The sequence below is a fragment of the Vicia villosa genome, linkage group LG3 (assembly GCF_029867415.1).
Source record: "Vicia villosa cultivar HV-30 ecotype Madison, WI linkage group LG3, Vvil1.0, whole genome shotgun sequence".
Lineage (NCBI taxonomy): Eukaryota > Viridiplantae > Streptophyta > Magnoliopsida > Fabales > Fabaceae > Vicia > Vicia villosa.
In genome coordinates, this window is record NC_081182.1 from 64,909,055 (window position 1) to 64,922,152 (window position 13,098).

Here is a 13,098-nt window from a genome sequence, read left to right on the forward strand (position 1 = left end):
ATTAAACTAATAAATATTAATATTGTTAAATTGTATATTTTGTTTCAAATTCGAATATGAAACTTACAAATTTTGTGGTGCGCATGCTTTTTTTTAATAGTTATTGTCTTATTGGTTTATTTATTAAAAAAGATATTTCTTATTTTAATTAGGGTCATGCTAACCATATGCCCACATGTTAAACATCATATAATTAAAAAATATTAAATATAATTAAATGTAATAAAATCATATTTAAAGTTTCGATACATTGAATAAACGTGTTTCAAAAAATATTGGTAAATTCTTTTGTACCCATGTATTCAAGTTGGGTACCGGTACCTTTAGTGTTAACTATTATTAAATGATAATTTATTTTAAAATAAATTAAAATAAATAAGTGACATGGCATGAAATTATAGCATTTGATTAGTTGAGGGTATCGATACCCATCTAAATTCAAGGATACCGAAATGTTCACCAAAAATATTTATCTAAATAGTTTTTTTAACTAAAGCATCCCCTTTAATTGTTTTAGAGAAAAACACATTATTTTATAATTAAGAATATATAATTTTTTTTAAAGAAATATAGTATTGTTAATGATATTTGAAAAGAGATTATAATTTGTTTATAGTAAAATTAGTCTTAATTATGTGTATCATTTATAAGATATTACTATATGCAATTGCATTTATTTTTCAAGACTTGCTGAAAAGTTTTGTTATGAAAAAACAAAAAATGTATATTTATAACGCACGCTTATTAGGAGCCGTACGTGGAAAAGGAGTTTCCACTTCCCAGCATTCAATTTTAACACAATCTTATATTACGATATTTTTCAATTGCATTTATTTTTTAAGACTTTTTGACAAATCTTGTATAAAAAACAAAAAACTTTTTGACATATTAATAGAGTGTTGGACTGAAACACGGAACTGACTAGTGTCACATAAGGGACCTCTCTTTTTTTTCTTCATATTTTAAAAATTTAGCGGGTGTTATTAACCCGTTAAAAATAATTCCCACATAACAACTCTAAAATATGTGGTATGGGTTAAAAGTTTTTAACACTAGTAAAAATAATTCCGTTAAAATTCAGAGTTTATCGTTTTTTTTATGGATTCTAGAGTTTATCGGATAGATTTTGCGCTTGCAATCCTGTGTTTTTATTTTAGATTAAGCGCTCGCTATTTCTTAGGGATTTCGACTGCGTCAGTGGTTGATGAATTAGGTTTTGTACCTGTTTACTGGTTCTTTTGTAGTGGTTTATTTTGTTGATATTGTGATTTATAGTAAGACCAAGACAGGGCATTTGCGGCATATGAGGCAAGTATTGCAAGTCTTACAGGAGAACCCGTTGTACATTAATCTAAAAAAATGTACATTCAGCACCAACAAGTTACTTTTTCTAGGCTTTGTTGTTGGTGAAGAAGGGATTCAGGTTAATGAAGATAAGGTGACTGTTATAAGGGAGTGGCCTGCACCAAAATCCATGATTGGGGTTAGTAGTTTTTATGGCCTGGCCACCTTCTATAGGCGGGTTATCAAATATTTCATTAGTATCACTGCACCTATTATTGAATAATTGAAGAGAGGGAAGTTTAATTGGGGGTTTGAGCAAGAGTAGAGTTTTGCACTAATTAAGGAAAGGTTATGTACCGCACCGGTATTAGCACTTCCCGATTTTGACAAGGAGTTCCAAGTTGAATGTGATGCTAGTGGAGTGAGAATAAGAGCTGTGTTATCTCAGGAGAAGAAACCTCTAGCCTTTTTCAACAAAAATTCAGCGATGCCCGCCAGAAATAGAGTACTTATGATTAGGAATTCTACGCACTATTTAAAGCTCTATGCTAGTGGAACATTATTTGGTTCAGAAGGAGTTCATTCTATTCACTGACCATCAAGCGTTGAATTTTCTTCATAGCCAGAAGGTGATAAACAAGATGCATGCTTGATGGGTGAGTTTTCTGTAAAAAAAATCATTTTATTATTCAGCATAAGTTGGGGCCTCTTAACATGGTAGCAGATGCATGGAGTAGAAGGGCTTCCTTGCTAATTACCTTTGCCCAAGAGATAGTAGGTTTTGAGTTCCTGGAAGAGTTGTATGAAAGTGATGTTGAGTTCAAGGAGTTATGGATCAAGTGCAGTGGAAAACATCCTTGTGCATATTTTCATATTCGAGATGACTATCTTTCTAAAGGGGATCAAATATGCATTCCTTGCTCCTCTTTAAGAAAGAAGCTAATTCGAGACTTGCATGGTGGTGGTCTTAGCGGTCATATGGGTAGAGACAAGACCATTGTTAGCCTTGAGGAAAGATATTATTGGCTACACTTGTGGAGGGACATTGGTACTATAGTTAGGAGGTTTTATACTTGTCTGGTTTCTAAGGGTCGGTCTCAAAATACTGGTCTTTATATGCCTTTACCTATTCTTGACGATATTTGACAAGATTTAGCCATGGATTTTGTGTTGGGCTTGCCTTGTGCACAACGAGGTTTAGATTTTGTGTTCGTTGTAATAGACAGATTCTCCAAGATGACCTACTTCATTGCTTGTAAGAAGACTTCAAATGCGTCTAACATAGCCAAACTGTTTTTTAGGGAGGTTGTGCATTTTCAAGGGGTTCCTAAGTCAAATACTTCAGATGGGGATTCCAAATTTCTCATTAATTTCTGGATTATTCTTTAGAGATTGTTTGAAATTGTGCTAAACAAGATTTCTACAGCTCATCCTCGAATAGATGGATAAATCGAGGTAACCAACATAACTTTGAGAAATATGATTCGGAGTGTTTGTGGTGACAAGCCAAAATAGTGGGATTTAGTCATGCCTCGGGTCGAATTTGGTTACAACAGCGTTCTGCATTCAGCTATAGGGAAATCACCATTCTTCGTTGTCTATACTTATGTTCCTAAGCATATGATTGATTTGGTTAAGTTACCTAAGGCGCCTGAAGTTAGTGCGGTTGCTGAGAGTATGGTCGAGGAAATGGTGATCGTTAAAGAAGTTGTCAAGGCTAAGTTAGAGGTAATTTAGCAGAAGAATAAAGCGGCTGCTAACAAACGCACGAGAGTCAAAGTTTCAATGTACGAGACGATGTGATGGTGTTTCTGCATAAAGAGAGGTTCCTAGTTAGTACTTACAATAAGCTGCAGTCACGCAAATATGGATCGTTCAAAGTAACCTGAAAGATCAATGATAATGCTTATGTGGTAGCTCTCCCAAATTCCAAGAATATATCTAATACTTTTAACATCGGTGACATTCATTAGTATCAAGCATATAAGGCTATTTATCAAGAAAAGAACTTGGGTTCATGTTCTTTAGAGGTGGAAGAGACTGATGTAGGAAGACTAACCGCGTGTATCAAAGAAGAAATCGTGCGTCGGAAAATATTTTAATATTTAAGCAATTTTTATTTTAATATTTAAGCAATTTCTATTTTATTTGTTTTATTTAATCATGTTTTTGATTAAAGGCCCATAAGGTCCATTAGGGTTTCTTTGTTTTATGTATTTAAAGACCTTTGGCATGGCCATAAGGATTATCTTTCATTATAATAAAATTCAGAGTCTCCTTTTCTCTTTCTGGTGGATTCTAGAGCTTATCTAACAGGTTTTACGCTTGCAACCCTGTGCTTTTATTCTAGTTTTAACGCTCGTTATTCCCTAGGGCTTCCGCTGCGTCAAAAACTATATTTGAAAACATTTTCTGGTAATTTTAACAAAAAGATTTGGTCGTCAAAAATGTTTGTGAGTGTGTTAGAGTTGCATTAGTAATTTTTGAGTTACTCCAACAATTTTACAATATTATGATCACTCAAAAACTAAGCTAAGCGTACGACCGACTAGGCCTGCTTTCACACTTCCTCTCTTTCACAACTTTGAAGCTTCAAGATACTTGTTACATTATCTTTGGCTTTAACACTTCTCTGGAATCTTGATTCTTCTTGTAACACCTTATTTCTACCCGACAAATATATATAAATCAGAATTTTCAAAATTTCTCAATAAACAAATGAGGCGTCACATAATCAAAACAAAACAAAATCAACTCGTCGCATAAAGCGGATACATAACACCTTTGAAACAAGATAACTTATTTTATTAAAACACAGTGGAATCACTTAAACAAGTATTCAATAAAATATCTTCAGTTAACTTATCATTTTGTTCAACCAAGATAACACAATTAAACATCAACATCATGAATGACATAAATCGTTCTCCTCAGAGTGCTACGTATCAGAGCGACAACCAACTCGAGTAACGTCAACTAAATCTTCATACTTGAATACTTGCACGTTACCAATATAAAGGCAACGGCGAAACAAGAGAAAAGGGTGAAATATTAAATCATATAAGTGGGCGTATGATAAATTGCATGCTATAATTTAGACATATAAAATCATCACATCGCAAGTATCAATAGCTACTATACACACCATACTTCTACAGTTCATTAGTCTCACATACTTTTCATCACATAACAAGTCACAATCATGTAAATAGTATCATCCAATAAATTTCACATATTCAAATATGCACAAAATTCAATAGTATAATACTCGAAAGATTCAATACTATTATCCCAAATATATGCACAATCCATCATTATCACATATTCACACATTTAACCAATTATGTATCAAAACATCACCAATTTCAATTATCACATCTCATGTACACATAACAATCACATAAATGCATATATTCAAACATCACATAACCTCAATGTGACTCAATGCAAGACATGTGACTCTATGCATGTGGTACCCAATGTGGACCCAAAGTTCCACCGCTTCCGATTCATATAGAATCTAGTCACGCTTCAGATCCGGACAAAATCAAAGCCACCAAATGTAAACATATAGTTTACCGCTTTTCGAATTCACTCTAGAATCCAAGCCGCTAAGGATCAACGTAATCAACGTCTATTTCCATTCAGGAATCCCCGTCTAATACCATGTGAACCCACAGTTTCACCGCTTCCACAATAAAGCCGACTATGCTATGAATGAATGTACAATTAACAACAATATATGCAATTAAGATTATCTCTTCACTAGTATAAAAATGTTAATTTACACCCGTTTTTTATTAAATTTACACCCATTATTTTTAATAAAAATCGGGTGTATATCCACCGGGTGAGAAATGTCTAACGAATTTACACCCGTTTATTTTAATTAAAATCGGGTGTAAATATGTTCTTAATTACTCCCCATTTTAAAAATATCGGGTGTAAATACGTTCTACGTTACACCATATTTTAACAAAAATCAGGTGTAATTACGTTTTTAATTACACCCTGTTTTAATAAAAATCGGGTGTAGATACGTTCTTAATTACACCCTATTTTAATAAAAATCGGGTGTAATTACATTCTTAATTACACCCAGTTTTAATAAAAATCGGGTGTAAATACGTTCTTAATTACACCATATTTTAATAAAAATCGGATATAGATACGTTCTTAATTACACCCTATTTTTATAAAAATCGGGTGTAAATACGCCATTTATGAATGAACAATTATATTATATTTAAATCTATTTACACCCTATTTCATATACACCATTTAGTTATATTTCATGTACAATCATAATATTTCAAATACTATAAAATCATAGACATAAAAATCATATTTTAACTAAGTCATAATATTTTCAAAATATTAACAAAAAAATATACAAAATCATGTACATAATATTTCAAGTACTATAATATCATACACATAAAAAAATCATATTGAAAACATTTCATTTAACAATGTTGAGAAAAGTAAGATGCGTTATTCCACTAGATAGGGCCAGCTACATGATTTTAACATTAAGCTCTATAGAAACAGAATTTTCTATCAAATAATCAATTCATTTAGTGTATGGAGTATATAATGGTTTCTTTTACAGTCTCTTTGGCCTTTCTCTATTCTTTTCAGCACACTATCATAGACAGATTATAACATCGGTATAAACATGAAGGCATGATCCTAAATACTGTCAACAATATCCCAGTCAGCAACAAGTCCATCCTAAAGTCCATCCTTCAGTGAAGACAGTACCTGACATGATGAAATAAAAAGATAAGTACATCTCACATTAGTTATAAAATTTGAAAGCTATATTTCAAAAACTAATCACGATTCAAGAAGACATTACAAAAGAATTACCTTCATAAAATCTCTACGGTAGCCCAAGGACTGAGATCCTACATATAATTTCCTCTTTCCCTTGGCTTTATTACTATCAACATTTCTACTGTTGTTCTTTGATTCACCAGAGCCAGAGTTCTTTTTAGGATCATGTGATTCATCAACATCCATTTGATCAATAGCTCCAACAACCTAAGTTCACATGAGTCAAGACAAAACCCCTTATAATCATCATACTACCATACTCTTCCTCAAATGAATAAATCACCATCACCAATAGATTATAATCTATCTACAAAACTATAAATCATACAAGAACCTAAGAACCACAACAAAACTACAAAAAATTAAAAATTAAAAAAGAAGAATAATAAAATGTGTAATGAAGACATTACAGAAGGAAACACGACCTTGGGAGCATCTTCTCCGGCATAACCAGCTTTACACGTATGTGAACCCAGATCAATTACTATAGCTGAAACTTCATCTGTGAATTCAACAAAAATGAAGAATGCTGAGAAATAGAAGAAAAACAGGAAAGTAAGAACTAAACATAACTTGTTTTTGCACTCACCGCCGCCGTACATGAATGTAACAGTCCCGTGAACTCGACGGAAGAATTGAATTTCTCTCCTTTTTTACCAATCTCGTTCAGAAGCATCGTTTTTCCCTTCTCCAACCACTCTTCTAGTTTTGCCTGAGATCCACATCAATAGATGCAAGAAATTAGCAAAATATACAAGACTCAAGTTTTAAAACCCTATGTATTAATACAGTACCTTAATATAATAACATCCATATCATATAGTATCTCATACAGCTCAATCTATTGAATAAAATAGTACTTACCTCAATGTACTTCTTGGCATTATCCCAAGCACCGCCAGTGTTGGATGCAGAGATAGCAATCTGTAATAAACACAACAACCACAATGCATCATGAATTAATATTATAACACTAGATTGATTGTATTGTAAGCAGCAGACAGTGGGTACCAAACAATAATTACCTGGACACCAGAAACCAAAGATCCAGCAAGGACACTAGATAGTGTTTCAACACCAAAAAAGATCCCAACAATAAGGGGTGTTAGCATAACAAGGGCCCCTGGTGGGATCATTTCTTTTATGGAGGCGTCGGTGGAGATGGTAACACATGTGGCACAATCAGGTTTGGCAGTTCCCTCCATCAATCCAGGGATGGTGTTGAATTGCCTGCGAATTCCTCAACCATCTTCAACGCTGCACTTCCGACACTCTTCATGGTCATGGCAGAAAACCAATAAGGGAGCATAGCACCGACAAGCAGACCAATGAAAACCTTAGGAGTCAGGACATCGACTGTTGTAATACCAGCACGGCTCACAAAGGCACCAAAAAAGGCAAGAGAAACAAGGGCAGCAGAACCAATAGTAAATCCCTACAACATAGTAATATCATATATCAGTAACATGAATAAAACAGATTGAACTAGGTGAAAAGAAAGAAGAAAAAAGTGGAAAACTGAACCTTTCCAATGGCAGCAGTTGTGTTTCCTGCAGCATTAAGAGCATCGGTTCTCTCACGAATTCTGTGACTCATTCCAGCCATCTCAGCAATACCTCCGGCATTATCACTGATTGCACCGTATGCATCAATGGCTAATCCAATTGCTATGGTACTCAACATTCCAAGAGCGGCAACAGGAACACCATACATGGCAGCAAAACTGAAACTAACAAAAATACTAATTGCAATGGAAAAAATTGGAATGATAACAGACTTGTATCCCAAGACAAGGCCAATGATAACATTAGTAGCAGCACCAGTCCTGGAGGAATCAGCAACATCTTGCACAGGGCTGCAAAAACCAGAAAGAAAATGCAAGTCTTGTTAGTATCTAACCAATTAAATGCAACATCTTGACAAAACTACATTTATATATCTTGGTACAAACCCGTCTATCCTTCAACTCTTCAGGACTCAAATCTCCACGGCTGGCTCTGTTAATTTGTTGTACACACCTGAAATGGAAATTACATGTGTAAACATACTTGCAGTCAATAATAAGGAAACTTAAAATATTACACACATTGCAGGAACTTTGACCAATATCATTCATACCTTGAAATGCCATCAAGCAACTCCTGGTTGTTGGCGTCATGTTTCAACCCCTCCTTATATGTTTCCAAAGCCTTTTCATATTCTTTCATGAAAAACTGAACGGCACCATTCCTGGTATAACCCTTGGTGAAGGTTGGATCAAGCTCAATGCACTTCTCTGCATCCTTTAAACCTTCAGGCATTGCCCCCAGTTTGGTGTAGCATGCAGCTCTGTTACTATAAGCCTGAAAGAAATGAAGAATTCAACATATTAGGAACCACGTTAACACAGCCACCAGGATCGCCATTTGTATTCAAAAAATATGAGTACCCTAGGATCTTTCGGGTTTCTTCTTAGAGACTCGGTGTAATGCTTAATAGCTTCAGGATACTTCTGCTGCTTAAAGAATTCATTCCCTGCAAGTCAATGATAACAAAGTCAACAAATAAGATAAAGTCAAAAGATATTAAGGGTTAGAGGTTTAGAAAAAGAATGTTTGCAAGAAATGAAGAACCTGGAAGATCACTATATGAATTACACATATGAAACTATTATAGAGTTGGAAAATATAGAAATGTGATCTGGACTTTTCAAGGAAGAATTTGAAGTATAAGTCAGAGTATTATTTACCATAAAGAGAACCATTATTATAAAGAAAAATGACAATGAGCAGGTCGAGATCCTTTCCTTGCAGAAGGTATATATGAAGAAGTCCTTCAAAGTTCAAACAAACATTTTTACAAACACTTTCCATGCATCCATCTCTCACATTTGAAAGTTCAAATTTACCTATTAATTTTACATTTAGCATAAACAAATTGTTGAGAAATTACAAGAAAAAAGAATCATAAAATTCGGAGTTAAATATCTAAGAGGAACAGTGAGAACTTACTTGGGTGTGATACAAGCACGCAAGAAAAATAACACTTGATTAGTAATCAGATAACGATGATCAATGACGTTGCTGCGTTGAGCTCACCTGTGTTCTCTAATCGTTGCAATTGTGTGTGTCAGTTTTCGTTTTCGCCGATGATGATGATGTGGTCCGTGAGGTGAAGCTCGCGTCGGTGTTTGCGATTGCGTTGAAGAATGGAGGAAATCTGTAGGTTGTGCTTCTGTTGTTGATGCACCGTGCTTGCTGTTGAATTTGATTGAAGGATAAAATTGTGTCGGTGTGCTGTAGATGAACGATGGGTTCTGTGTGTTGCGTTGCTGCGATCTGAATAGTGAGGCAAGTGAAGTTGTATGTTGGAAACTCTATTGCAGGTTCTCTTTTCATTTGCGGTGTCGAGTTGAGTTATAAAATTAAATAATTTTTTTAAGCAATTTAAATTTACACCCGTTTTAAATTTAATGGGAGTAATTGAGATCAGATTATAATAATATTTTTAATTTACACCCAATTTTTAATAAATAGAGTGTAATTTGTCACATGTTAATCCTTAAAATGAAATTTTATTTACAAAATTGCCATCACGTTTCTAATTTACACCCGTTTTTAGAATATCGGGTGTAAATTTTTAAATTATATTGTTGTTTTTGTACTAGTGCTTCAATCTTAACTTACCGCATACCACAATAATTCAACTCTATGAATTATCCACCAATTGTACACAACATTCACAACACATAGATATTATTCAACACATAGATATTATTCACATATAAAAGGCCAATTAATCCATTACGATTCACAAAATCCAATTAACACTAGTAACCATACTATCTCATGTTAATTCTCATTTTGCCAATTATATATGAACATACACTTTTAAAATCAAGCAATTAATCATTAAAATTAATGCTATCCAACTACCCACAGAGAATCAATATCAAAACAGCATCATTGACATAGCAATATATATTTCTCAACATACATATTCAAGCCAAAACACAATTACAGATAAATTCTTAAAATATCGTAATTTACCGACAAACTGAATAGTTGATCTAATTCCAAATTATATTCCAATCAATTAAACACATTGAAATTAATTCAACTATTAATTTAATCAACCAATTAATAATCACACTATATTAATTTAATTCACTTCCATTTCTACTCCATTTCCAATTTCTAGCATTCTATTGCTCAAGATCATTTTTATTGAAAAGAATATCGCGCTAGCTTTCTAACGCTTCGAACGGGGACTCGAACGGAGTTACGGTTTAAAAGATATGAATTGTTAAAGTTCCAATGAAAAAGCAAACACCGATATTATACACTGACAACTCTAAACATGTCAGAATTACTCAAAACAAACAAAAGTATGACTCTTAGTAATTCAAAACAACTCTAACAACTTTATTGTCAACTCTAACAACTCTATTGACAACTTTAATAACTCTATTGACAACTCTATTAGTAACTCTAACAACTCTATTCAAATTAAAATAATTCAAATTAGCTTATTATTCTAATTATTTATCTCTAATTCCAAAACTCCTAAAATTATTATAAATAATATTAACTCCAATTCCATTATATTATATTCCTAAAATGTGTGTCAATTTCCATCACAGAACCAATATTTATTTATAAAGAATATTTAAATTAAACACAATTTCGGTCGATCCGTAAATATCATAATTTCAATAAAATAACACCACCAATGTTTAAAATCGGGAATATAGTGTTGCAAAAGATTCTTACAGGGATTCAATTATGTTACATGATCATAATTTCAATAAAATAACACCACCAATGTTTAAAATCGGGAATATAGTGTTGCAAAAGATTCTTACAGGGATTCAATTATGTTACATGATCATAATTTCAATAAAATAACACCACCAATGTTTAAAATCGGGAATATAGTGTTGCAAAAGATTCTTACAGGGATTCAATTATGTTACATGTGTGCCTAGAAGAAGATCAAATGTCCCTACATTGGTTAATGAGTAAGCAACACAACACAATTGAAGAGAATTCTTACCTCTTTTTGAGTAGTACGTTAAGCATCTAATCAAACCATACTATGATGTTACTTGATCATATTATATCTTAAAATATCTATATTCTCTAGAAATGTCTAATGTTAAGATATATTTGGATGCCAATGTATTTTTAGGATGAGTGTTGAATGCATCATCTCTGTTTGGCACTCCAACAAGTACATCAACATCCCAACCCTTAGAATAATAACAAGTTGGGTTCAACATCACTAAGTAGTATATCAATATAAATGTTTTAGCAATAACTTAATAAAAACATATGTTCTACTTGCATCATATACACATTCAAAAGCTCAGATCATAGTCCGAACGGTTACTACATTAAACTATATACTAAATTGTTAGTGAACTCACTTGTAGTACATGTTTCATGATCTTTTGAGTTCACGAACTCATTCACCCCGAACTTCTTAGTTGAGAACAAGATTATGACCAAATTTAAGTCATTGAATTTATGTTGACCACAATCTTAAATCAAGTTACTAAGTTACAAAAATATCACTTTTTAAAATAGTCACATAAATGTACAGTGGTAGGTATAAATAGGGTATATGGGAAGGGGAAAACACCAGAGTTATATATAACCATATCCAGCAAAATGAGAATAGAAGAAAAATTGAAAGTCATTCATCACAGTTCCAACTTTCTAGGTTTTCATGCCATACAATCATAACACATAAGCCATTTCATCAGACAGTAAATTAGGAGTATAGCGGCTTAGATTCAATCGGTTTCATAGAAAATCTCTACTTCCAGCAATCGACTAACACTAGCATATGCAATAATCTAAATTCCTCATCCCTAACATACAATTGTTCATAAGCCCGAATAAGAGATATAACTCAAATAATCAATTATATCAGTTATAATAATAATTCCTTCAATACAATAATTCCGACTTATAAATAATATTATTCTTAATATTATTTTTCGACTATCCGACTTCAATTTATATAATTCCAAATACGCCCATAAATAACACCAACAATCCAAATTCGACTAAATCAAATATTTAAATCCTTCAGTAATTTAATTAACCAATTTAATTAAATTCGGGGTGTTACACTTCTCCCCGATGAGGCTTGAAATAACTTCTGGATAACCATCATCATTGACAACTAGAAATATTTCGCCAGAGATCAATTTGAACAAGCAAATGATGAACCACCATAATTTCACCGAACATATATTGTACCTTTTTCGCTACAAAACATTTTATTAAATTTTGATTTTTTTTATAAAAAAAAAACGTTTTTAAAAATTAGTCTTTTTGATAAGGGAATGCTAACCACTGCCCTCAAGACAATGGTTAAGCATTCCAAAATAGTAAATTTATCTCGATAATCTGCGTATTTAATGCCTTAAAAATTGAAATATTGAACTTTCTATAAAAAGAATCTGGAATGCTTAACCATTGCCCTGAGGACATTGGTTAAAAAGACCCTTTTGATAATAGTCTATTCGATTCCCTTCTAGATCATTCTTCTATTATATCTCTATCAATAATATTTTTTAATTTTAAAAGTAATATAACAAAATATAATGAATTTGAAAATTTTACCTCTCCCCCAAAATCCTATTTCATTACATTTTCCAAAAAAATTCCTTGAAATTATATTGTAGAAGATTTTTGAAGGATTTTAGGGAGTTTAGATAAATTCATAAAATTTAATTTCTAATATTACAATATTCTTAAAAATAAAAATATATAAAGGATAAATATTTATAAAAGTATTTTCTAAAAAAAAAAAATAAGAAGAATCTTCTCCTTCAAACCCATACTTTTTCTCCCCTCCAAATTCTTTAAGAAAAATAGTATTGCTTCATCTAAGATTCATAGATAATAAAGATACTCAAAATTGTATTGTACACAGCAAAACCTTTTAAAAACTAATTCATAAGAGATTTGTTTTAAATCTTAG

General features: G+C 32.5%; 2 protein-coding genes and 1 pseudogene across 2 annotated transcripts; 1 reads left to right on the forward strand and 2 right to left on the reverse strand.

The window, feature by feature from the left end:
• Positions 1–1,998: 1,998 nt before the first annotated feature.
• Positions 1,999–2,430, forward strand: LOC131658227 (uncharacterized). The gene has a single exon (XM_058927546.1). It carries the CDS (start codon positions 1,999–2,001, stop codon positions 2,428–2,430), a length of 432 nt encoding a protein of 143 aa, XP_058783529.1.
• Positions 2,431–5,776: 3,346 nt separating this feature from the next.
• Positions 5,777–6,725, reverse strand: LOC131655975 (actin-related protein 4A). The gene is made up of 3 exons (XM_058925770.1): positions 6,713–6,725; positions 6,534–6,625; positions 5,777–6,330 (listed from the first exon to the last, which is right to left on the reverse strand). Exons 1-3 carry the CDS (start codon positions 6,723–6,725, stop codon positions 6,142–6,144), a joined length of 294 nt encoding a protein of 97 aa, XP_058781753.1. The 3' UTR covers positions 5,777–6,141.
• Positions 6,726–6,918: 193 nt separating this feature from the next.
• LOC131658228 (pyrophosphate-energized vacuolar membrane proton pump-like) lies at positions 6,919–8,763 on the reverse strand (annotated as a pseudogene).
• Positions 8,764–13,098: the final 4,335 nt, after the last annotated feature.

Excerpts from the sequence above, each read along its gene's own strand:
- LOC131658227 (XM_058927546.1), top strand. The coding sequence starts at position 1,999 with ATGGTAGCAGATGCATGGAGTAGAAGGGCTTCCTTGCTAATTACCTTT.
- LOC131655975 (XM_058925770.1), bottom strand. Across the intron at positions 6,331-6,533 it reads CCAAGGTCGTGTTTCCTTCT|GTTGTTGGAGCTATTGATCA; the intron begins GTAATGTCTTCA and ends ATGTGAACTTAG.